Source organism: Amblyomma mixtum, chromosome 6 (genome assembly GCF_055824585.1).
Source record: "Amblyomma mixtum isolate Tamu chromosome 6, ASM5582458v1, whole genome shotgun sequence".
In the NCBI taxonomy this organism is placed as follows: domain Eukaryota; kingdom Metazoa; phylum Arthropoda; class Arachnida; order Ixodida; family Ixodidae; genus Amblyomma; species Amblyomma mixtum.
The window spans coordinates 66,299,842-66,325,971 of NC_143017.1; the positions used below are offsets into that span (position 1 = coordinate 66,299,842).

The 26,130-nt window shown below is 45.7% G+C and overlaps 2 protein-coding genes across 2 annotated transcripts in view; one reads left to right on the plus strand and one right to left on the minus strand.

Annotated features, from left to right (window-relative positions):
* Positions 1-16,783, minus strand: part of MetRS (methionyl-tRNA synthetase 1) — a 29,907-nt gene extending 13,124 nt beyond the window's left edge. The window contains exons 1-15 of the mRNA XM_089548035.1: positions 16,577-16,783; positions 15,912-16,002; positions 15,763-15,844; positions 15,540-15,677; positions 15,273-15,345; positions 15,054-15,169; positions 13,896-13,997; positions 13,706-13,812; positions 12,813-12,929; positions 12,517-12,720; positions 12,222-12,311; positions 10,808-10,994; positions 9,929-10,099; positions 844-1,057; positions 292-425 (exon numbers count right to left, since the gene is read on the minus strand). Of these exons, the coding sequence (XP_089404161.1) occupies positions 292-425; positions 844-1,057; positions 9,929-10,099; positions 10,808-10,994; positions 12,222-12,311; positions 12,517-12,720; positions 12,813-12,929; positions 13,706-13,812; positions 13,896-13,997; positions 15,054-15,169; positions 15,273-15,345; positions 15,540-15,677; positions 15,763-15,844; positions 15,912-16,002; positions 16,577-16,679 (1,929 nt within the window). The 5' untranslated portion in view covers positions 16,680-16,783. The remainder of the gene's footprint in view (positions 1-291; positions 426-843; positions 1,058-9,928; positions 10,100-10,807; positions 10,995-12,221; positions 12,312-12,516; positions 12,721-12,812; positions 12,930-13,705; positions 13,813-13,895; positions 13,998-15,053; positions 15,170-15,272; positions 15,346-15,539; positions 15,678-15,762; positions 15,845-15,911; positions 16,003-16,576) is intronic.
* A 381-nt stretch (positions 16,784-17,164) lies between these two features.
* Positions 17,165-26,130, plus strand: part of LOC149339276 (nephronectin-like) — a 32,333-nt gene continuing 23,367 nt past the window's right edge. Inside the window, exons 1-3 of the mRNA XM_089550907.1 lie at positions 17,165-17,191; positions 17,501-17,627; positions 19,353-19,478. Of these exons, the coding sequence (XP_089407033.1) occupies positions 17,165-17,191; positions 17,501-17,627; positions 19,353-19,478 (280 nt within the window). The remainder of the gene's footprint in view (positions 17,192-17,500; positions 17,628-19,352; positions 19,479-26,130) is intronic.

The window sequence follows — 26,130 nt, forward strand, 5'->3', positions numbered from 1 at the left end:
GGGCATTCGAACAATAAATGAGCTCCCAATGCCACAGACTTACACGGGTGCCTGGCAGGGCTCCGGCAGCAGTCCAAGATCTCCGAATTAACGAAGGTTGGATTAACTACGTTTTACGGTATAACTACATACAAAGGCACTGTATCATATAGGTCCATATGCAAAGTATATGCAGTGCTCTTAAGCTGGTCCTTCCTGTTATCTGTCTGCTAAGTTCTGCTGCCATGAAAACGCAGCTCTAACACTGCCAGAAAGTGGTGAACTTTACTGCACCACAGCAAAGCACAGTACCTGATTTTCTGGACGTTGGTACATCAGGTAGAACCTCCAGACGTCAGCTGGGATACCAGTGTCCTGAGCATCATTCCCAAACACACCTACACCTCTACTCTTGGAGAACTTTGCATCTTCATAGTTGAGGTACTCTGAGGAAATGAAAAAAAAAAAGAAAAACATAACGCCCGAGATGCTGTTATTAAACCACTATTCGAAATAAAATTAGCATTCGAAACGGGACACAGAGGTGCTACGGTGGCACAAGCAAACAAAAGCAGGATGACAAGCAAAGCAATCTTTCATACACATTAGCTGATAAAAGTTGTAACAGTACATACAAAAACCAAATTTGTTTTTCTTGGAGCAGAACTCAATGGCTAGCCGTAACATTAAATTTTTGAAAGCATCAAAGTTGTGAGCAAAACTGGCAGGCATAAACTCAAAATTTACAATCCTCCTCACCCTTTGCCACAGGTTGCTCTGCCACAAATCATAAGCACCTCGAAAAAAAGAAAACGCCATACTTCTGTAGGTGACCTACACATAGTCGGGGAAGTATGCTCTCACCAATGGCTACAAGGTGGTCGACAGACGTGTAGCTCTGGTGTGTGCCCAGCTGTGTCATTGGAAACACAATGCCATGGAAAGGAACATTGTCCTTGGCCATGAACTGGTAGAGTTTCACTTGGTCAGGCTGCTTCCACCAGAGCTCCCAGTCCTTCGTGTAGTTGGCCGTAATGGAGAGGTAGCCAATTGGGGCGTCAAACCACACGTAGAACACCTGCGAGATGAGGAGAGACACACAGGCGTTCTGCTTACGAAGGGACTGCTACAAATCTGAGGTCAAAACTGTCCAGACATCAAATACAAATTAGAAGAATAAGTTGACCCAAGAAAAAACAAAGCGAAGGCAGCAACCAGAGATCATAGGTCGGCACACTCACTCATGAGTGCACTCATATCGCCTCACTCACACTCACACTCACAGACGTGAGTGTGAGTGTGAGTGAGTGGTCGTGAGTGCGAGTGGACGTGAGTGTGAGTGCGAGTGAGTGGATATGAGTGTCGGTAACCAAGAGTGTGAGTGCGAGTGAGGGGATGAGAGTGTGGGTGGTCTGAGTGTGAGTGCGAGTGAGTGGTCGTGAGTGCGAGTGGACGTGAGTGTGAGTGCGAGTGAGTGGATATGAGTGTGGGTTGTCATGAGTGTGAGTGTGAGTGAATGGTCGTGAGTGTGAGTGGACGTGAGTGTGAGTGCGAGTGAGTGGATGTGAGTGGGGGTGGTCATAAGTGTGAGTGTGAGTGGACGTGAGTGTGAGTGGACATGAGTGGGTATGATTGATGAGTGGATGTGAGTGGGCGTGAGTGGGCGTGAGTGGCAATGAGTGGTTGTGAGTGGATATGAGTGACAATGAGTGGTTGTGAGTGGAAATGAGTGGATGTGAGTGGCAATGAGTGGATGTGAGTGGCAATGAGTGGATGTGAGTGGTGGGTGGAAGCGACAGCGAAGTCGGTCGCCCATGTTTCGTGACGCTGATACCCGCTTAGCTATTTTCATGTTGTTGACAGCTGCGGGGAAGAAAATATTCACTACTGAAGGCGCTCGAGGCAGCATAAGGCATCATGCCGGTGTCTTTGGACAACCGAAGGAAAGGATTCCGCTGGCACGGGAACGGCAATCTTTCGTTGCTTTTGTAGTTCACCGTTGGCACGGGCGCAGGCCCTTCGCGGATGCAATGAGCCGCTACAAGTTTTTTGAGACCCTTTATCGAATTTCGCGTTGCTAGTCCTGAAAACATAGATATATGTCTCTTGCCACGCTCCCCGCATGGCTCGATCTCGTATACATATGAGTTAAAATGCTTACTGCTGAAACAACGACTGTCCGCTGCTCGGCAATAACTACCGTAAGTTGGGACCTCGGGTGCTGCAGTGGACTTCGTTTTTTTTTCTTTGCCCAGGTGTGCGCATTGCAGAGCTCTCGTCTGGCCGTAATTTGTTCATAGGCTCTAACCCATGCGGTAACCCGACCTCCTTTATCCCAGGTCTTGAACTGCACAAACCCGGCTCAAGCCCGGAAACGACGCGAAAACCAAGTGCGCTTTTCGGTAACGCCAGAGGATTCTTGTTTCTATCATGTACTTAAAGAGCCCAGCGTCGGAAATCAAGCATGTGGCTTTTATAATTTATTTTTTTTATGTGCATAGCATCAGGCATGGTAATATCTTTGACGCCCAAGGAGATATCCAAAACGGCAATATTTTATGTTTTAATTTGCGCCAGAAATTATTGTTTCGTGCTGATAGTGGTAGTGAAGTTCGCGGTCCTGTGCATTGTTTGTCGCGTCCGGGTTCGCGATAAAGGAATGTCCACTGAGTTTTTTTTTTTCTGCCCTCCGCACAACTGCAGGGAGGGGGATGAGTCACATTGGCTGCCCAGCGGTATAAGGGGAGCGGGATAGCGACGGATTCCGATAATAAGGGAAAGGTCAAACACCCTCCGGGAACATATACGTCAGGTCGCATCCCACTGTGCACGTTCTTGCGGAAAGGCGGATCCTCGTCGTGTAGCTTTTGTCCCATGTCTATGGCAGCACGCATCAACAGGACATTGCCACGCTAGCTACAGGCTTGAAGACAGTTTGTAAGTGACGGTACTCAACAGATGGGCCTCGAGGTGACTTTCCCCGAACCTGAGTTTACCAGAGGTTGAAACAACCTGCACCGTGGGAAATCGAGAATGTTTGCGGAGCTCGCGGGACGAAGGGAGAAACCTCCGAAATCTTGATGGTGGAAAATGTACATATTTGGGCAGTGTTTGTGGAGGTGAGTTATCTTTTTTCCAAAATAACTGATTGGCTGTGTTGTCCTTTTACAGTTGTTGATTGGCGACGTTTTCCTTTCCCCAATGATTTATTGGGTTGATGTTTGTGGAGTTACCTGATTGGTTACTGTCTCCACCGACGGCAGGGTCATAGGGTTTAAAATCAAGTGTTTGGGCGGGACCGAGGGCTGGTTTCGTCACGTAAAGCTACTGGTCAGTCAAATGTAAACAAGTTTTCTCCTTGCTTGTATCTTTCTTTGTTTTATTAATTGGTAATAAAAAGTTAATCTCTCCAGAAGTGTCCTCTGGCAACGTGATCGAGCAATATCGAATCTGCAAGACGTCAAGCACCCTTCAATAATCATCATCAACGTAATTTACCTCTACAAGATTGAGAGGGAAACTCAACTGTGATGAAACGTTGCGGCGATTTTCGGCAGTGGATATGAGGTGGCAACCAAATAGCCGGACCTTTTTTGATTGGTTGGACGTACAGGTCGAAATTAATTTTTATGTACTCGGGAAAGGCATAAAAAATAGAATGTGTCTGAGTATTGTCACCGTTTCACTCGAGAAAAAAAAATAAAGAAGAAAAGCAGTACACGCGACTGAAAGTTAATAAGAATCAAGCTAGGACGACAGTTTTCGTTTCGCTTAAAGGTATCGTGCAAGCGAGTGCTGCTAAGGCACTGAAGAAAAAAACATACGACGCCACAGCCGAAAATGTTACCAGAAGAGAACAGAAAACTGAGGGCGGCGGGCGGAAGGGGGGCCAGGAACTTTTCACAAACAGTTCGAAGGGTGCCGACATATGCGACTCTGGACTGTGCTCGCAGCACAGGAAAAAGTTGAATATTATGCTCCTCCACGCTCTTCCCGTAGTCCAAAAAAACATGTTTTTTCTTTGGTCATGAATAGGCTCCCGTCAGCGTCATGTAAGCAGAATTACGCCGGTGGCAATATGAGCAGGTGGGGGCTGCCCTGGCAACTCAACAACTCAAAAGAAAACATTCGACAGAAGTCTGTCTTGTTAGGGTGCTGGCAGAAGGGGTGCTGGCAACGCACAAACCGACCAGCTCTATTGGTCACCTTCTCCCCCGCCCAAAAAACCGGCAGCCCAGAGAAAAGGCCCAGGGCGTCGTGTACAAAATTCCGTGTTCCGTCTGCCCGGCTTCGTACATAGGGGAAACGAAGAACTTCGCGGAAAGGATGAGCCAACACAAAGCGGACGTCCGTCACATGAATCGTCAACGCAGCGCCGTGGCCGAACACTGCGAAGGGTGTGACCATCCAATTGACTTCGACAGCACCATTGTATTGGAAACGGAAGCTAACCCACGCAGGAGGCTTCTACTCGAGTCGTGGCACATTCAGCAAACATGAGAGAATGTTAATCGTTCCCTGGGGACTCTCCCCTCATCCTATGTCCATGGGCTGCGGCCATTGACCCGGAGGTCCTCCACGCAGGGGCTTAAAAAGCCAAGCTGCGCTCGCCCGTAGTCACACCGTGAAGAAGGGGCCGAGCCGGTCCCGAAACGTCGTGTTTTTTCTGTTTTTTCTGTATTTTACTTGGTTGGCGTCACTTACCTTCTCCTAACAAGTCAACAACTGCATACAAGCTTCCGCTGCATGTTGCGAGGCTTGGTTCTCATTTGTGCCGCCTAATCTTCGGCATTGGGCGAGTGAAACCGAAATGAGCTCGTGAAATGCGATTTTGTTCATTTTTCGTGTACAGCAAGGGGATTAACTTCTGTTGGCACGCATCGATTTCAGCTATCTTGCCCTAACTGATATCTGCATGGACAGCATGAGGCATGACTTGACGCAGATACTATGATTTCCACCAAGAACTTCTGGATGGCGCTTTTTCCCAGTAAACTCATATCATTTCAGATTGGCTCAAATTGGCTAACAAGTTAGCTGCATATGCATTCTTCCGAGAACGACGTTGGAGAATAATCGGGTGCAAAGTAAGCACCCCCTATTACCACGCGGATGCGCATGTGGTCTCCGCATGCACTGGCCTCAAAAACACCGCGTTGGTTTGTAAAACTTCCTTCAGACAGGGATTATGGGCGATACAGAAAACGTACTGCCTGCAGATATGTACAGTACACATATCGGTCACACATAGTAAGCTTAGTAGGTTTTGTAAATGGATTGATAATGGCAACCTCCCCTAGCATCGTTATTACGCGGGGAAATCCTCTACTTGCGACCCATTCCAGCCATTTTCCTTTGCGTGAGGAAATCACTCGATCTTTTGAAAAACACGCTCCATTTTCCATGCCGCGAAAAGTATTCATAATCGTCACTTGACTCCAATGAGTTGATGCAGAGTCACGGACACGTCATTGTCAAGGAAGACCAAATCTTGGTAATTAGACACCATCCAAGAATATTGTCAAGGCAAACTCATTATTATTACTTGCACACCGTCATAGGCACACGCACAAGGGAAGGAGGTGCGCCCCCCCCCCCTCCCCTTCCCCCCAAATAGCCAAGTCTGCCCCATACATTTAATCTGTCGGACCTATTCGGTCATTGTTTACAGTGCAGTGCTACCGCCAAGCAGGTTTTTGAACGGCCAAAGACCTCTGATGTTGCGTTTTAAGAACTGTTTACTTGCCAGGTTATTTTGGAGGCAATCTTTTCAGTTTCTTTTTTGCTGTGACAGTAACCAAAAAACAAATCTGTCATAGTTTCTGTGGTCTAGAGAGAACGGAAATTACTCCGGAAGCGCGATGCTACATCAATGCTTCAGCGACGCAATGACTGCCTTCCTCTGCCGGTACTCACGTGGTGAACAAGGGAGGGAAAGCCTCAGGGTGTTTGCGAACGTTTCAACAAGAGGACTGTCTTCGTCTGGGTGGAGACAAGACCTCTTGTGGAGACACTGGAAATATTGTGAATCTTGCCCCTCACTTGTTCACATTTTGAGCGTCAAAAAAATCAGCCGCGCTATATCCTCTCTATACCCTATATTCCTCTGCCGATGTTACAGATTAAAATAAAAAACTACACCTCTATAATATCCTGTATATTTAGCAATTCTATCACATGGAAATAAATGTTTTATAATCATTCCTCATATTTGCTCTCCGTTTTGGCGGCAGGGGCCTAGGTGAGATGTGGTTGGGGTGGGGGGCGGGGAGGAGGGGGGGGGGGCACTGCGCTAAAACTTGGCTCATTCTCATGGAGAACCCTGCGCACGCCTATGGACACTGTTCAAAAGCTTGTCTAAGCATCTCAGCTGCTGACGCTATACAGGCAATCATCGTCTCAGCAGCAAGCGCAGGAGCACAGGTGCATAGCATTCGGTGCATGGAATATGCGTGATGAGTGACTACTTTCTTCGAGCATCGAAACTGTGCAAATTGGCCAAATAGCCCGACAAAGCCTGGGCAGCTCACCACCACATCTTTGCGACTCAGGATAATTTTGGGGAAGCTACGAGGGCAGTCGCCGCGCCAGTAAATCTCTCATCCCCTCCGTTGTCAGCAAACAAGGAAACAGTACACTGAACGTAAATGCGAGTGAGCGGACATGAGTATGAGTGTGAGTGGAAATGAGTGTGAGTGCGAGTGGTCATGAGTGCGAGTGAGTGGTTGTGAGTGGACATGAGTGCGAGTGAGTGGTTGTGAGTGTGAGTTGTCATGAGTGCGAGTGTGAGTGAGTGGCTGTGAGTGTGAGTGGACATGAGTGTGAGTGCGTGTGAGTGGTTGTGAGTGCGAGTGGTCATGAGTGTGAGTGTGAGTGAGGGGTTGTGAGTGTGAGTGGACATGAGTGTGTTTGCGAGTGAGTGGTTGTGAGTGTGAGTGGTCATGAGTGCGAGTGTGAGTGAGTGGTTGCGAGTGTGAATGGACATGAGTGTGAGTGTGTGTGAGTAGTAGTGAGTGCGAGTGGTAATTAGTGTGAGTGTGAGTGAGCCACCGCTCATGGTGCCGAGGTATGCCAGAGATGAAAAATAACAAAAGTAAGAAGCACAAACGCACATGTTGAAGCTTTCGTTAAATCTTTGCTATTAACTGCTTATATCGCGTGTTGCATAAATCAGAGAAAATTAAAAAAAAATTCTCTCGGCCTAACCGCACTTTTGCTCGGGCTCAAATTTCGCTCAGAGGTTGCATTTGGTGGTCAGTTTTGTTTAATACTACATTTAGATGGGGTACTTGCCTGAATCAGTCAGAATTATTTCGAAATCCCCATCGTCTGTGGCGACGGCGAACCAAAACCGAAAGGCTTCGCAGCAGTGGTACCCGTGGCGCCATCTCGCGCCCACCGGAGAAACCCAGATGTGCTACTTTGCTTGGTGCTCTCTGCTGCGAAGCAGCGCAAGACATCACCGAAAATGCGGTTGTACAGCGATCAAGAGAAGGCCATGCCCGTGACTTGGCTATGCGAGTCCAACTCGTCCCCCGCCGCCATGGAGGAAGGAAAAAAATTTTCCTTCCTCCAAGCCCACCACCCACCCCCGTAGAGAGCTTGTTTCTCTGGTGGGCGCGAGATGGCGCCACGGGTACCAGTGCTGCGAAGTCTTTCGGTTTTGGTCCGCCGTCGCCGCAGATGATGGGGATTTCCAAATAATTCTGATCGAATCAGGCAAGTATTCCATCTAAATGTAGTACAAAACAAAACTGACCACCAAATGCAACATCTGTGAGAAATTTGAACCTGAACAAACGTGCGGTTAGGCCGAGATAATTTTTTTTTCGATTTTCTCTGATTTACGCAACAGTCGGTACAGTCGTGCCTCATTAGAGGGTGACGCTCCTCAAGAAAATTTTTTTCAATAATTAAGTTAGAGGGCTGAAATTTGCACAGTTGGTATAAATTGAGCTCCAGTTATGGTGTACATAAGTGGATTAATTTTTTGATAATAGCTACAGTGGTTCAATTCATATACTCTAAGAAATTTATAATGAATACCTTTCTTGTGCACACAATTTTTCTTAGTAATTATTACGACCAAGCATAATTTTAAAATAGCCTGGGTAGTTCACTATAAACCACAGAATGTTCAAATCTAGGTGAAATAAATTTACCTCCTTCTTTTGCTATTTTTTTTGTGCAAGTCTTCTGTAATAAAAATACGGTGACACCGGTTATATAACAAGAACTGCACACTCTATGCAACCCAAGGAGCATCTGCGCAAAATTTCATTGCCATCCAATGACTGCAAGAGGAAAAAATAGTGTGCACAAACTTGGATAAAAATGGAGAAAAACACCAATTCGAAAAAAAAAAAACTCAAATGAAAATTTATTTGTATGTTAGTCAAATCACATGAAGCTTTGTTACAATATACTAGTTCAAAATGTGGACCATTAGATCACAAGACTATAACTCTCCTGATCTGAAAGTGTCACCCTCATGATCCTTGCAGTCAGTCCTCTGTACGAGAGCTCACTTCACCTGGCTACAGCGACAGGACTTAAGATTCAGCAGTCAGCTTAGCAGAAATCTTTTTAATCCTTTTCTGGTCACCTTTAAAGCTGAGTCTGGCCAGCTGCTTTGAAGGCACAACTCTCAGTTCTCCTGGCACTTCGATAGCTGATCATGCCCGGCACCAACCGAACGCACAGCAAGCACCGCTTTCACGCTGATTACGAAACTATCACAGGGGATTTCACATCCCCGCTCAGGCTCGCAGTCTTAACGGCCTGAGGTATCAGTGCAATGTGACATATGTACAGCAGAAACTACTGCTATCAGGCACACTCTCTTCACATAGCTGAGAGTCAGGAAATGAGCGAAGTCCCTGCGCTTATTTACGGCCTCTACAACAGCGAGTTCTCGTTTCCCGCACATGGCATTGCTCACAAGTCGGGTCAGCGCTTCAACTTCACATATAACAACGCTTGCGCCGCTTCCTCTGTCCAGGTGTCCCAGATAAATGTAACCAAGCTTTTAAAAAACACGGGATGCCCTAGCCGTCTGAAACCAAATGAGGGTTGTTTAGTCGCGTGACCTAGTCTGCAGTATATTTTTCGTTTTTCAAGGTTGGCTAATTAGTTAAGCTTAATTAACTAACTTTTTAATTATTGACTTGAGGAACAAAGTGTCAACGGAAAAGTTGTAGATCGCTTTGAGAAAAAGCTTACTGAGACATTTGCAGCAAATTAATATTTACGTAAAGTAGTTTTTTACCGGCCTTTAACCATAACCCGCACAATAAGAAAAAGCTTCCACATGACAACTGTGCCACTTCAATGTCCCAAGACGCGCCTTAAAGAATAAAATAGTTTTTTTCTGAAGTCCTCTCCTCGATGAGACTTTGGGTGCAAAATGGGGCAGAAAAGTGAGCGAGCAGCTGGTCACGTGATAACTTTCTTTTAAGGCCAATAAATGAAGCTACGTAAATCGTAACTTGACGGAAACAGCACTACTAGCGGTTTTTTGAGGCGATCTAAAACTTTTCCATTGACATTTTCTTCCTGAAGTCAATAATTAAAAAGTTAGCTAATTAAACTTATCTAATTAATTAACTTTGAAGAGCGAAAAAATACTCAGGACTAGGCCAGGCGACTATGAACAACCCTTATAGTTGGTTTCACTGGACTAGGACACTTCGCCTTTTTTAAAAGTTTGGTTACATTTAGCTGGGACACCCGGTATATGTCAGGGACATCAGTGTCCATATTAACGAGGCACAACTGCACGTGGAAAAGCCAAAAACAAGTTTTTTTCGCCCCTGTCTTTTGCGATTAAACTGCCACAAGCCATAAGCGAGCAGCCACGATGCTAGTCAAGAAATCCAGCACTCTGCACTTACTCCTTACAATTACAGTTTAAAACACATGCACACAAAAAGGCCATGACCAAGCCTACCTTGTCCTTGTAGTTTTGCAACGGGACTGGGGTGCCCCACTTGAGATCTCTGGTGATACACCGGGGTTTCAAGCCATCTCTGAGCCAGGAACTCGTGATCACCTTGGCAGTCTGGGTCCACTGATCCCCTGAAGTCTTCTTCTTGAACCACTCCACAAACGCAGGCTCTAACTGTACACATCAAAGGGGAAACAAACAAAAAATAAAAAGGCATTTTGTTGCAACCTTTATCCCAGACTGCCGACAATACATGGACTGCTATGCTGGTGTTGCTTATGAAAGCCAAAATGGTAGTGAATAATCTAAAACTGCTGAACTGCAATCCCTAATCAAAACTAGAAATTGAAAAAAAAAAAAAAAAAATGCTCATGTCCACGCACTCTTACCTGAAGCTTCTCTCCAAAATGCTATTAGCAACTGAAGCCCAGACAGATTAAGGGCGTCAAGGAGAGACTAAAACCCTAAGAGTGAAAAACAAACCACAAAAGTGGCCTCAGTGACGGAATAGAATGTTGGTACACAGATTTGACCAACAGAAATCATTGATATGCAAGCAGTAACATTCTATGGAACTCAGCCTGTTCAGTCATTTTTATATTCAGAGAAGAAAAGCCAAAAGCTAGACAGCTCCCGCTGCCAACCTCAAGTTGAATGCTAGAGACGTAAAGTATACAAGTACTACAAAAGGAGTCCACAAGAGTCCCTCATTTTTTCTACCTGCTAAGCAATCGGCTGAAAGAAATGAGATGAAGCAGAACTTACGATTCTAGGCCTTCAAGAAGAGAGCTCAACTCAAACTGCTTTTCACTCTAGGGATTGCTGCTCATTATGGCAACGTGACTGAAGCACTCATCGCAGTCATTCACTCCATCTCTGTACCTTGGGAAGATCGATGAAAAGATGGCCCGAGGTCTTAAGCACAGGATGTTCTTTGCACAGCTTGCAGCGTGCCTCCTTGAGCTCTGTCGGGTTGATCAGCTTTGAACAGAGGTCGCACTGGTCGCCTCGAGCATCTTCATAACCGCAAAATGGGCAGGTGCCTTCGACAAACCTGTCTGCAAGAAACCTGAAAGCAAGTGACCACAACAGGAACCGATGTAAATGCGTGGCCTGCCTGTACTGTGTAGCACCGCTAGACCTCCAGATACATAAGTTAAAAGGCCTAATCAAGAAGCACACAATATCTTGGCTGTGTATCAAGCCACAATGCCTTGTATGCAGTCACACAGCTGAGAACAGCACAGGCAACATTTCAGAAAGGCCCCACACAAACCACAGAGTTCAAGGTTTTACCTCGAGAATTTTTGCACACAAAATATCTTTGACAGCATTAAAGTCCCACGAGTTTGCGGCTTAGATGCCAAGAAAATGACATGGGGAACTTGGCAAACATGTCCAAAAATTAGAGCAATTACAAAAGCGTACACAAATGACACTATAGAACAAAAAATATGCCACCATATCTATTTTCTTATCCAGCCCCTGACTGCAAATTAATGCTTTAAGATCTTATACACAATAAAACTGAATCGGCTGGGTATGACAGTGAAAGGTACAGCCTTTCAAATTTTTAATCATATGACGTATGGCTCGACTGCCTGATGCAGTGGCGCCGAGGTGAAGCAGCGCGGAGATCTGTGTGTGTGTGTGTGTGTGTGTGGGGGGGGGGGGGGGGGGGGGGGGCTATATGTCTGTGGCTCTGGACTGGCAACATTACAAGCTCAACAACAGGCCCCGGTTGCGTTTGTGGGTAGCATCTCGAAAGCATTTATTTTACCTAAATTAATGCGCCGATATCGAGGGTCTTCTACAATTTGTTTTTTTTTGTAAGTAACGATTGCTACTGGTTTTTTGGGACATGCTAGGCAGTTGATCGCACATGTGCGCTCTTTTCAAATGTCACTGACACAATGTGCAGTGGATAGAAAAATTGTTGCAGCGTCTTGGGGCTACGATGCATAATAGCGAATGATGGGGCAGGGGTTGTTTAGCCTAGCAGACAACGCTCACTCCAGCAGTAGGAATCACGGGCATGCCCTTGCCCACGCATGCTTTCTTTTCTTGTCGTCTGGCGCAGGCATTCTCGCAATATTACGAAAAATCTGGAAGGCTGTACACATACTAACACTTGAAATATACCACATCTTCTGCGTAATTTTATATATGCCAAGCACTGCGCTTCATAAATGATACACATGAACATCTTGATGTCACGAAGCAATGGAAAATGTTTACCGTCAGTGCAACTGCAGGCTAGGTATTTTAGCATAACACTAATTTTCCAAGGGCTTACCTGTCGCAATGGCTGCAATACAGCTGCTCAACCACTTCTTCACACAAATACCCATTCTGGTGAAGCTCTAGAAATATCTGCTGCGAGATTCTGAAACAGCACAAACAAACAATTGTGGCACTTCGATGCAGCAGCCAAGTCATGCAGGAGAGAAACTTGACTCTTTAGGCAGCGCGTGACTAATTTTCATGCCAAATTTATACACCCACACATAGGGTTACCATCATAAAGCAAGCTGCAGACAGTGCTACTGAGACCAACAAAGGTACCGTGAACAAATGTCCAATGCTCTTACTTTGTCTGCTGCTCAGTCGTGGTCCTCCCAAAGTGATCAAAGGAGATGTTGAACCACTGGTAAATGTCCCCGTGAATCTTGTTAAACCGGTCACAGATTTCACGAGGTGTGATGCCCAACTCCAGAGCCTTGGTTTCCGTGGCAGTGCCATACTCATCAGTGCCACATATATACAACGTGTTCCAATTTCGTAGCCGACAGTACCTATGGAATAAAAAAGCCTTGGTCACATGAAGTTCGGGAAACCTGTGTACCAGGACAACAAAAGTCACTGTAGAATCTTTGCCCATCCTTACCTGGCAAACACATCTGCACTTAGCACAGACCCAACGATGTTACCAAGGTGAGGTACGTTGTTGACATATGGTAATGCACTTGTGATGAGTACATTTTTTTCGCCCTTTTTGGGAAGGCTGGAACAGAGGAGCACATAAATTAACTAAAAAGCGCTAAGCTCCACATGTGCAAGCAAAGTAAACCGCCATCATCACCATCCCTGTTATTCGTTACTGTCAGCCAGGTTACATCCCATGACTTTCAATTAGCCGTGCCCTGCACAAACTTCCTAATCCTGTCCGCCCATTTAACTCTCTACTGCCCCGTGCTACATTTTCCTTTCCAAGGCACCCACGCTCTTGGACCATCAATTATTTGGTTCTTCGCATAACATTTCCTACCGATTTCTATTTCCCGATTTCACCCAGGGTAACACTAATCCGAGTGTTCCCTAACCTGCACTGCTTTCTTCCAGTCTCTTAACATGACTCCCTCATCACTTTCCTGCACAGAGTTGACTGCACTGTTCTCAAGTGAAATTTTAAGGCTTTTTGTTCTTAGCCACTGCATCACATGAACACGCTTTAATCTTAACCAAATTCGACAATCAATATGATGCTCTAATTCAACAAGGTATGCAACAACTTTATGCACACAAACAGTCTTCCAAAGTTGCTGGAAAGAGGACATAATCAAGCCATTAAGCAGCAATGACAAAGCAAAAGGCAAACAGTTCTGGGTTGAAATGCCGAAGGATATTCACTTTTCTGCTGACATATAGCTACCTGCATACATGTACCAAGGTGGTGTTAACAGTGCATATAATGAAAGGGTGCGTGGAGGACAATACAAACAGCAATGCATAGCAACGCTGGTTGTTGCAAGGTCTGCAAGCCAGGAATGGTCAACGTACATAGGCGCAGTGCGACTTGGCAGTTCCTTAGCTTCGTTTTTTGGATCAGTCCATGCACAAAAGGCCTTGTCAATTTCTTCAGAGCTCAGTGTCTGCTCCTTTTCTTCCTGGAAAATATGCAATCCGGAACCACAATCAGCACCAAAAGGTACAAAAAAAAAAAACTGCGCACTGCCATTTGAATACTGACCACTGATGGGAACCAACTAATGCTTGACCGTTGGGAAACTGCATCAGGTGTTTTAGGTGGCAGAGTAGGTAGACACCCTGAGGAAAACGCTGACAGAGATTCCTAAGGACAAAGAAAACCAAAAATAAAATAATCTCAGGAAATGCTCATAAAGAATGACTGGTACAGCTGCAGACATCAATGCAGTCGCAAAATCCACAGCTGTTCAAAGCAACACTGCAGTAGAATGAGTTTTGCTACAGCTGTGCTAGCATATCGTCATCGACTGGAGACACCATCTAACATTAACCACTCCTGGCTCGTGAATCTAAGGTCAAAGAAAACCCAAAAAGAAATAAAACTGTCAGCAGACACCCATAAAGAATGACAGGCACAACTGTGGACACAGTCAAGGCATCCAAAGCTCTTCAATAAAGCAACTTTGGCATAAAATGAGTACTGCTGCAATTGTGCTAGCACATCATCATTGATCACTGATAGAGAGACGTCGTCTAACATTACCCTTTCTAGCTGGTTCATGAATTCCTGAAAAACTGATTGCATGTGTCACAATCGAAGCCAAAATCTCATAGGTGCAATCGTCATAGGCAGAGACCATTCTCCGAAACCAAGGAAAATCATGATGCAATCAGAGTTCTAGTGAACGAAGCATTGAAAGTTTGCTGTCAGTCTGCCTCCTATAGCACGAACTGCTTCTTTGAATAAACATGGCATCATCTCTTTTGTGTGCAAACTGAAATACAATATAATTTCTGAAAATCCTTTTGGCATTTTGTGAAGTTTTTGTTGAAGTGCTTTCAACATACTAGCCAGTAAATATATCTGGGCGCAATTAAACTTTTCCAAGTGGTACAAAATGTACAGGCTAGAAGAGGTTAAATGATGCCATACCCAATATTTTTGAATTAACAATAATATCCAACAAAGAGAAAAAGAAAATATTAAAAATAAAAACAAATACCTCCCAGACTTTTCATCAGCAAAAAAGCAGTAACCAATGGCCAACTACATCTCATTCCGATCAACTTAAATGCAATACCTTCCACCGACAAAGGAAATCACTTTTCAAGGAGTCCTATTTGATCACTGAGAATTGCTATTAAATATGGGGCCAAGTAAGAAGCTAAGTTGATACAAAAGGCGTGGTGTTCAAATTACCTTGAAACCATTGCAGCCTTCTTTTGGAAGAACTAATTTAATTGCTTTTTGAAGGCTTGCACTGGCTTCTAGTTGATCAAACCACCTGCATATCGACTTGCAAGGGCCCACCAGTTCTGCACGAAAATAAACATTACTAAAGCACCATAAACAAGAGAGCCGTAATGCAAGAAAACATTTCAAAAATTCTACTTTCAACAATGAAAGCATGAGAATTACCTGAAAACAGGCTGTCAACAGTTTTGAGAGGCAATATGGAAGACCATAATATGACATCAGCAAAGCCAACACCCTGCATCAAAAGAGAGCAGTGTGAATCAGAAATGAGACAGCAAATCTTGCTTAAAACAGTGCCACATCAGCATTGTGCAATACAGAGAGCAGGAACTGGCTGCTCAGAAACGTATACAAAGCCATCAATGCCTGCATTGAAAACTTACCATTACTACATGACTGCACGCTATGTTGTCACATAACAAACCTTACCTGTGAATTCTTAGTTAACGTGGAATGTTGAGATATGAAACCATCCAGATGCTTCAAAAGTGCCTTCAGTACAGTTTTTAAATTGTTGTCAACTTTTCCATGTTGTATGTGCTCTAGAAGAACGGCTGCTACGGTAGGCTGGAAAAATATGGAAATGAACGTAAGGAGTTATGCTTAATAGCTGCTTTCTGTGTGCACTTATTCAAATGATGCCTGCAGTTACCTGTAGTCTGACAGCCTCCCATTCGCACCATTCTTCGTCTTCGATCAAAACTGAATTTTTTCCCGATTTCTCCCAAAGAAACCTGCGCACGAAGACCGGAAGCATGACTAAACAACGTTCACAAGTAGCCACGTTTAAGAAGCGTTTACCTGCATATCGCATTAGCGTTAAATAAGGTTGTACCATCTTCGAGCTTGAGGACTGGGAGCTTCGGGCGGCTCAGGTACGGCACAACCTTGTCTGAAAACAAGATATCAATTCTTATTATAACAGAAAGAAACCGAGCATTATTCTTCTTCTTCTTATCCACATGAAAATGGCATTATTTGCTGCGCATCTTCTTCTTCTTGGCGATAAGCGGGACAAGCGCCGGGAATTGCTACGCATCTTGACTTAGTGGACCGCGAAGTGTCCATTTTCCGCGTTGCAGGATTTCAAGTGCCCACGGAACTCATTCAGGAAAAAGTGGGGACGAATTCGTTCTTAAATGAACTCATGTGAGTACATTTGCAACAAGCAACAACCAATAACATTTCTTGGAAGAGCTAAACCTTCGGTCAGTGCACGTGTAAAGGAAGTAGTACGAATGAATGGACAGGGGTGAGTTGCATCATGCGCTCTCAATACGCACCTTCTGTGGCTACACTGTACTCAGCAATGCCGAAAAGCCGTTTTTTCACCGATATTTGGAAATATTAAGGCTTAGTTCATTTTTTAACGCATGCACAAGAGCTAACAAGGTGAGTTTTCACGAACTAGGTCACCGTGCTTTTGGCGGCCCATAACGACAAGTGATACGCAACGGAATTTTTACCTTTGGAGCTGGCAGTCACAGTCGGTACATCTTCACCGGTAATCTCGACGAATATCGCTGTTTTGATGCCGTAAAAATTGTGGCCACAATCGTACAACTTCATTCTGCTAGGGAGGAGCTACCTCCGCTACCTCCACGCACACAGAGAACGGCAGCGACGACGTCAACGACGTCAAAAAGGACAATGACTGAAATTACATGTAGCGCCCTCTGATCCCCACTTATGGAGTTGCAACAGTTGCGGTAGTAATACGGTCGTCTCAGTTTCGGAACTCTCCATGACTTTGTGCATCAAAATTTGACACTCCAATTGGTCCAACATTTGTAACTTAGCCGACTGTCGCGTCACTTGCTAAACTGCATAACGCTGCTCCAAACGTAAACTTATTAAATAAAAACTTATAAATAACTTAATTTTTGCTGCATAGGTGTCGCCACTATTTGTTAGTTTTACAATTGAGTTGTTAGTTTTAGATTTTATTTTAGAGTTCCATAACTGAGTTGTTTAAAGCAATCCGGTTGGGCGGCCGGGAAAGTGTCTCGTGGAGGAGTGGCAAGGTCGCATTTTTATCCCGCGTCGAAACGTGGATGACGAAACGGCGGCCCGGCGTCAGCGTGACGTAGGCCGCTCTCGTTTGCGTTTGGCGCGGAAATTTGCTATCGACGGCAGGCCTTGCGCTTGAGGCCAACTTTCTTTTGCGTAGCTGTCGTGGCACTCAGCGCAAAGAACATTGCGTAGTGCTCTCTGGCGCGTTGTAAACAACCCGAGGCGGCTTGAGCTTCGAGGCGTCTGTGATTACACCTACGCGCTGCGAAGGGCTCCGCCACTCAGCTTTCCTTCTTGTTATCGTCCAGATCTAAAAACTGCCGCTGTCGTGTTACCACTTCATTGCAGCATTGCGTTATTTTTAATGGCCGTGACAGTTAATCGCTTGCATCGTATCGTTAATTTCAGTTCATCTGTTGATTCTCGGAGCCCTGGCCTTGCCCCATAGAACTGATTCGAATGAGACCACAAGCAAAATAACGGCGGCGTCTTCAAAAACATTAGGTGAGATAAACTAAATTGTGTACCGTTTTGTCGCTATTGCACACCATGCACTCTCTGCAGGCACAAATATGAATTATCGTCCAAGCGCGAGCGCAGCGCGTTAATTTGTACCATATGGCGCATACAACACACCCGCATTTAGCGCCTTTTATTTGGAGCCAAGCAGAACGAAGCCACCTGGCTTCTCTCATTCTCTGGAGACATGCCTGTATTTTATAACTGACGCTTTTTTTGAAGAGTATTGTACGTGTTACTCCTGATATGACATATATCCGACATGTATCACTGTAAAGGGAATGCCACCGTGCACAGGCCGGTTCCCCCGTTCGAAATGGCAGATATGGGTCACTGACTGCGTGTGCTGTTCGCGCTGCGCTGCTTGTCCCCGTAGCTGTTCGTCTCAGCTACTATAGCGTTCGGCTGGTCGGCGGCCGCAATTCATCGGAGACAGCTGGGATGCAAAAGGGCCAGCGTGCTGTGCCCGTTCATGTTTCAGTGCACTTTATAAAAAAATCGCTGTTCGGAGCCTTCCTAGGTGATCGAAATTATTCCGAAGCCCTCCACTACGGCACCTCTTTCTTCCGTTCTCCTTTCACTCCCATCTTTATCCCTTCCCTTACGACGCGGTTCGGGTGCCCACTGACATATGTGAAACAGTTACTGCTTCGTTTCCTTTCCTCAAAATCCAATTTTCATTTTCTTAGATCGCGGCGAGTCCTCATACCGCTACCAGCGCATTGGCGCAGCGGCGTAGCGATGTACCACTACACTGACAAGTGGCTGTTTCGAACAAAGCCACGGGTAGGGCTTGTAAGACACAGGTTGCTCCTCCCGAGCAATGCTAGAAAGAGTATCTACTGCAAGCTTCATTGGCAGGATAGGTCGTCACGCGCTCCGTATACTCCTCGCAGCGAGCGACAGAATTAAAAACCAGGAAGAACAAAGCGACAAGATCCCACACAAAATTGTGTGGGTACCGGGGCACACGGGGGTGGCAGGGAACCAAGAGGCCGACAGGATAGCTCGAGGATACATTACTTTCCGAGCATCCGATGAGCCCGCGGAACTCGCGCCAGCACCCAGGGATTACTCGGCCATACTACAAAACTACAGAGGCAGAAGATTGCGGTATCCTCCACCGCACAAATCTCTCAGCAGAGAGGAAGCTGTCACTTGGAGACAATTACAAACAGGCTCTTTCCCAAACCTACATATACTAAACAAAATGCACCCTACCATATACGCGGACAAATGTCCCTGGTGCGACGGAAAACCTACACTATACCACATCACATGGGCCTGCCAAAACATAGACGTGGTCCCCAAAATACAAAACCCGAGTGCGGAGCAGTGGGAGACTCTGCTGTCCAGCGACCGCTGCGAAGACCAACAAGGTCTGGTACAGCGAGCTCAACGGGCGGCAGTGGCCAGCGGAGCCCTGGACTGAGGGCAACCGACCACTGATTAGAGGCGGACGACTTCGACAGAGAAGGCTCCTGGGGGTAAAATCAAGGAGAAAACGTCTCTGAAGATGCTCCCAAACCGCAGGAAAAAGGACTAGAGTAAAATAAAGTTTTTCCTTCCTTCCTTCCTTCCTGCACGGATAATTCCGTGCCCTTTCTCCCTTCCCTTACGGCGCGGTTGAGGTGTCCACCGAGTATTGAGACCGTAACTGCACCATTTCCTTTCCTCAAAAATCACTAATAATAGAACACATCCGCGCAGGTATTCCTGTCCGGGAAGGAGACATTCCTTTGGAGGCGATGCGGTTCGTTGTGCCTTACATGAACACCTGGGCCACTCCAGCCGACTGCTGCGCTAACGGCGGCACTTGCATTCACGGAGAAAACGGTAAACCCCCGAGCACAGCTCGGTACAGATGTCTGCTCAATGACATGTTCAGACCCGTGGAAAGCTGGTAAAAAAATACACATGCTCAACTGAAACGGTAACACAGTCTAAACAGAAAAGAGTAGAAAGGGAGTAAGATAACCCCTAGAGTACTCCTCTAGAGGACAGCTTACTCCATTTCTACTCCCATAAAAGGTTCTCTCGTGTTTAGAGTGCAAGATACATGTACTTTCACACTAGGCAAAAGATGGTTTGGTTTTGGTTTATGGGGTTTAACGTCCCAAAGCAACTCAGGCTATGAGAGACGCCGTAGTGAAGGGCTCCGGAAATTTCGACCACCTGGGGTTCTTTAACGTGCACTGACATCGCACAGTACACGGGCCTCTACATTTTCGCCTCCAAAGAAATTCAACCGCCGCGGCCGGGATCGAGCCCGCGTCTTTCGGGTCAGCAGCCGAGCACCATAACCACTGAGCCACCGCGAAGCGAGTCAACAAAAGAAGTACTGTAAGCAGCAAAAGTTTGTGGGATCTCCAGCGCGTGGCGGAGCGACGCAAAACTGCCTTCCTTTGCCATCTGCCGCCTCCAAGCATTTTGTCGAGGCTCACGGAAATTGCGTTTGAAGCTCGCTTAGCGCATGCCTATCCTTTCTTCGCTATCAAGCATGCCCTGACGCTTGGTTGCGCTTATGACTCACGGAAGCTGCTGAGGCGCTGTGTGGCGTTCGCAGCCGGTCCTACTTTGGCTCGCGCGAGGGATCGGAGCACTGTTCACCATCGCAGCAGCCGAAACAGGTGCGCAACGATGGTGACACAGCGATTCATTGCCAGCAGCGAGTGGCAAAAGCGGATACCGACGTAGAACGCAATCAGACATGCTCTGAGGCTCTACATCGGGCGTAATCACGGCAGATGGCGCTGGAATGCAGTTTTGCGTTGCTCCGCCACGGGCTGGAGATCCCGCTAACTTTTGCTGCTGACAGTACATGAAGGCAACGGATTAACAAGATTGGGAGGCAGGCATTGCAGGAAGAAAAGACAATTACGTGGCGCTGAGGAAAAAATCTTCAGCGCCAGTTCGGCCTAAAAACAAGAGCGAGACGGTAATGTTGTTCTGCACGGAAATGAGCGGACACGATTATTGTCGGAGGAACTACTCTTAGAGGGTATGAAAAAAAAAAAAAGACCGATTCGGCCAACTCTGCTAACGTTGTTTAAAAATTACGGAGGGCACTTAAGACTACTCACGTGCTTTGAGGCAAAATACTTAATTTTTGAATTTATATTTGATATTTTTATATTTACGTTTTATAATTTAATGACACGCCTACTCATTAGCATTCAGTCGTAAGGCATCGCATACACTAGGTTCACCATAATTTATTTGCCAAGAAGCAAGGCGGTTTTAAGGCCTGTGGATTGCATGCTCTCATTTTAATCTGGTCTGTGGTTGAATTCCCCGCACCTTCGACAGCAATTTTTTTCATCGCTGATGGCGTCATTGGGGTATTGTTGACCACTCCTCTTGGACACCGACGACGCCGATTTTCGTTTCTAATGAGCGACAAAAGGCTTCCGCCTTATTTATGCTTTAATACTCAACCCAGCGCACATACATATCGCAAGTTATGAGATTTATATTCCTTACACACATTATCACTGTTATCTGAGTCTACCACTACAAATAAACTTGGAGCAAATCCGCTACACTACATAGGGTGTTTCACTAAGACTTTACACATTTTTTTTAAATAGGCTTTTTGAGTTAGCGCTTTTTTCGGCATAGCATTGTCAGTGGTGTATACGTATACATGAGAACACAGCTGAGGCGTGCTAAATATAAAGGAAAAATAGCGGAATTTTTTTAGGCTCCTTAATTATCGAGAGGCGTGTAGCCCACTGTAAGTAATATACATTTCAGTTTTTAAAATTTCTAAACCGTGGTTACTCTCAGCACTGCGGCGCAATAAATTTTGGCTACATCGCACCAAAATACATTCGCTTTCGAGAAGCTTCCAGGCAAAGCAACCTCTCCAGTGCTTGTAACTCGTCGAAATAGCCAAAATTTGTTGGGCAACAGCGCCGAGAGTAACCGCGTTTTCGGAATTAAAAAAACTGATAATGATATAGCTACATACCTCTCAATAATTAAAGACCCTAACAGTAATAGTTAAAAAGCTAACTAATCACCATTAGTTAACTAGACTACTAGTTAAAACGTCTTAGCTGTACTCTGATGTACCACCGCTGCCGATAAAAGCGCTCTTCTAGAACTATTTTTTAAAATTGTGTAAAGTCTTAGGTGGAACACCCTGTATATATGATCTACTGGTTTCTAGCATGACGTGGATGCACTTCAGTAGTATGGCGAGGCAGAAAAACGGAAGTAGAAGTGACGGCGGCTGTCTTTCTTGTTTGCTACGAAAATTGCTTGTGAGGAAAGAAGAGGCGCAGCAGCTGTGTCACTTCTCAGCAGACACCTCAACCGCGCCATGAGTGAAGGGAGTAAAGTAGGAGCGAAGGCGCAAAGTTACGGTGTACACTTAATATCCCTACGTGTTGTGAATTCGACAGCATCATTTTACGTAAAGGCCTTTACCGTAGAGGTCTTTACCCTGAGGTCTTTACCGTAAAGCCTTTTGACCTAAAGGCCCTGAAGGACTTCACCCTAAAGGCTTGTATCATTGTCCTTAATGACCCTCTTCATCATTTAGTAACGTATTTTATCATTCCAAAACTGCAACCATCACTATACTGCTACTGTCTCGTCTAATGTCTATGCTTCATTGTCTGTGTTAGCCGCCGCGGTGGCTCAGTGGTTACGGCGCTCGCCTGCTGACCCGAAACACGCGGGTTCGATCCCGGCCGCGGCGGTCGAATTTCGTTGGAGACGAAATTCTATAGGCCTGTGTACTGTGCGATGTCAGTGCAAATTAAAGAACCCGAGGTGGTCGAAATTTCCGGAGCCCTTCACTACGGCGTCCCTCAGCCTGAGTCGCTTTGGGACGTTAAACCCCCGTAAACCACAAACCATCATTGTCTATGATGCCCATTAATACTATCTTATGGTCTGCTGCTGACGTCATGCGAGACCATGGTGACGTCACTGGGGTTTCCAGACCACTGCTGCTGGACAACAGTGCCGGGTTTCGTTGCCCATGATCCACATAGTGAATTCGCATTAAAAGAGAGAAAGAGTTGCCGTAGTGGAGGGCTCCGGAATTATTTCCACCACCTTTGGATCTCTCACGTGCAGCCGCAGCGGTCGCGTTTCGGTGCAGGCGAAACGCAAACGGCGCCCGTGTGCTGTGCGATGTCAGTGCACGATACGACATGTGAGCTGAGGAGGCTGCGCGAAAAGAGGAGGGAGACACAATGCGCAGTTAACTAGTCACATGATCGACATGTGCGTGACATATACGAGCAATACAAAAAATGGCATCAGGCCACGGGGAAGGTCGTCTTATCGTGCACAGAATATGGATATCACGCCATATGGGCTGACATATGGATATCACGCACTCTTTACCTAGCTATAGGTGTTGGTAAGCGCGATTAAGTCGGGAGGTCACCGAGTAATTGATGCATATTCATTTTCGTGTTCTGAGGAAAGAAAATTTACATACATGACAAACTATTTGCACGCGCAGATACGGTAACACTGGTTTGTGGTTTATGGAGGTTTATAACGTCCCAAGGCGACTCGGGCTATGGAGGATGCCGTAGTGAAGGGATCCTGGAGTTTCGACCACCTGGGACTCTTTAAAGTGCTCTGACATCGTACAGTACACGGGCCTCTAGAATTTCGCCTCCATAGAAATTCGACCGCCGCGGCTGTCCGCAGGTTTTCTTGCGGAAAAGTTGAGCATATGCAACTTTTGCCTTCGCTGGACGCATATAAAGTGACTATATACACAGGAATGCGAAGCACCAAGAACAATAATGGAACATTACTCGGCGTAGTGTAGCAATCGAGGAGAGAGGAATAAAGTCAGTAACTGTAAAAAGTCGCTTAAAACTCGCATGATTTATTTGTCATCGTGGTAGATATTGTTCCAGAAACAAGTTTATATACAGGTCTGTTCTGAAAGTAGTAGGACTGGTTTTTTCCTGGGCGAACGGGAGGACGAGAGGTGGTCGGCGCGTGCAGGATCGTTGAAGAGGGATATTGAGAATGCTGGGGAAAATCGGCAGTCGGCTCTCGGCCGTTGAAGAGAGCAGGTCGCTTGTACTGTGAACCCCTGTCGAAACGTCTTGTCACGCAGAATCATGGAACGTTTACTGGATCAGCGATAAGCGATCAAATTTTGTGTAAATCTTGGTAAAACAGGCAAAGAGACTCACGACATGATTAAGGAGGCCTACGGTGACGCTTCCATGGGTAGATCAGGTGTTTTTTGAGTGGCACAAGCTGTTCCGAGAAGGTAAGGGAAGTGGAAGACGACGACCGCTCCGGACGCCCGTCGACCAGCAAGACCAACGAAAATGGGTAGTGAGTGAAACATTTACTGAACAGTGATCGTAGCATGAGTATCAGAATGATTGCTGATGACTTGAGCATTCCTCTAACCGAATTTTTTGATATCGTGACAGAAAACTTAACCATGAGGAAAGTGTGCGCGAAGTTGGTGCGGGAGTGTTGTCAGAGGAGCAAAAGGCCAACCGGGAAGCGATCTGCCAGGATCTTCTTCAGCATGTGAATGAGGACCCCGATTTTTTACCCAGCATAAGGCGGCAACACTTCCTCAGCCCCCCTACAGCCCCGACTTGGCTCCGCCAGTCTTTCTTTTATTCCCGAGAATAAAATCGACGCTCAAGGGGAAACATCACGGGTCGGCAGAGGCTGTTCAACAGGCCGTGACGAGGGAGCTAAACAGCATTCCGGTCCAGGCGTTCCTGGAGGCGTACGAAAACTTGAAAACTCATAGGCAGCAGCGTGTAGGTGCGAAAGGGTGCTACCTTGAAAAATTCTTATCGTTTGTACCATTCTCATGAATAAATTTCAAATAAAAAAATGAGTCTTACTTCTTTCAGAACAGACCCTATATTTGCGAATTCTTGCAGTATGTCGTCGCTGAATAGTCCGGGTGGACCTCTCAGGAAATGGACGCTATCCACTCCACACTTCACGAGGCTTATTTCGTGTTATGTTTTGCGTATGGGTGAAGCCGGTGATTAACCATCCTCACTCCCAGGTTCTCGTTATTGCACAATTTGCGAGCACTTCAGAAAAGGATGATGAAACCGACCGGTTACGACAAGCGACCTTGCAGGGTACACAACATGCAAAACAAGAAGATAAGCCCATAAAGAGAGATATATGTCTACTGGTCTAAACTCAAGAGCTACTTGAAGGAGGAGTGGCAGGGCTCAGTTCTCTGAGCATGTTTTTTTGAGGACTTCATGATTTTCTTGAGCGCAAGTCCGGAAATATCCAGGGACCCTTCGAAGGCGACGTCTGAAAATAGCTTAGTCGAGTCTCTTGGAGTCCTTGACCTTAACTGCTTATAACCAATGGCTTTCCCCAATACCTGCAAAAGAAAGTAGAAGTAAAACACGCGAAGGCACCTGGAAACTATCCACGAGTTTACATTGTGTTGGGGTCTCTTCACTGCGCGCGGCGTTTACAGAAACTTAAGGCTGAACGCATGAACGAGAACAGGGGTACAGACGAAACGAACACAACATTAACTGAATTTTAGTTTCGTACATGTGTGACAGTTATAGATGCTAACTATGCAACAAAAAATGGCATGGGCTCACGGGCGGGCCTTATAAAGGTCAGAGCACCGCTGAAACGGATATTGCGCGCTCAGTGTATTGCGCGCAGAGACAGTGTATTGACAAAGGTTGGTAGAGCACTGAAGCCCCTCCCCCGAAATTTTTTCGAATTGTCTCCTACCACAGCATGGCCCAAGTACGTATCGCGGCTGCTGTTATCATAGTTTTGTTCTTGTCTGGATTGTCTGTCTTTCCGTGGGTAAAGTTTACTATCTGTGATTGCGAAAGTTGTTTATTTGCCTTGTTCGACGCATTATATAAAGTGTATTTTGCTTAGCTACATAGATTTAATGGATACATATGTTTATTTAAATATCTTGTTGCGAGGGTTTGTGTATACATACAGTGACTTTGTTCCAGTGACACTTTTTTGCCCTGTATCAAGTTGCATCTTCGAATTTCTAATACTCCATTTTATATTCGCACTTCTATAGTATACTATGCAGAACTCCTCATTTATATATGGGCTCGCTGTTGCAACTAAAATTTCGGTGCAATTACTCGCAATGCATGGCAGCTGCTGCTGCGCAGTACACTGGAACGAAGGACAACGTCATTGAGATTTTTGCTTGGCCGTTGCATATGTACAAAAATGTAAAGGTTCTTGAACAACAAAAATTCACTGAAATATTTGTCCTTTACTTGCTTATTTCGTGGCCTTTACGTTTTTCATATCAGCGCCATGCACTGCGTTGCTGGTTTCGGACTGATATAGTTCTAGACTTCGTGTGATATTTTCTGTACCAATTAAATGCACAAAAACATGGAATCATGGGTATCAGTTATGTCTGCAACGATTTTTAAGACGTGCGAATACATTCTTTTATTAAAAAAAATATATATATTTCACTTGTCTAGACAGTGCGTAGCGT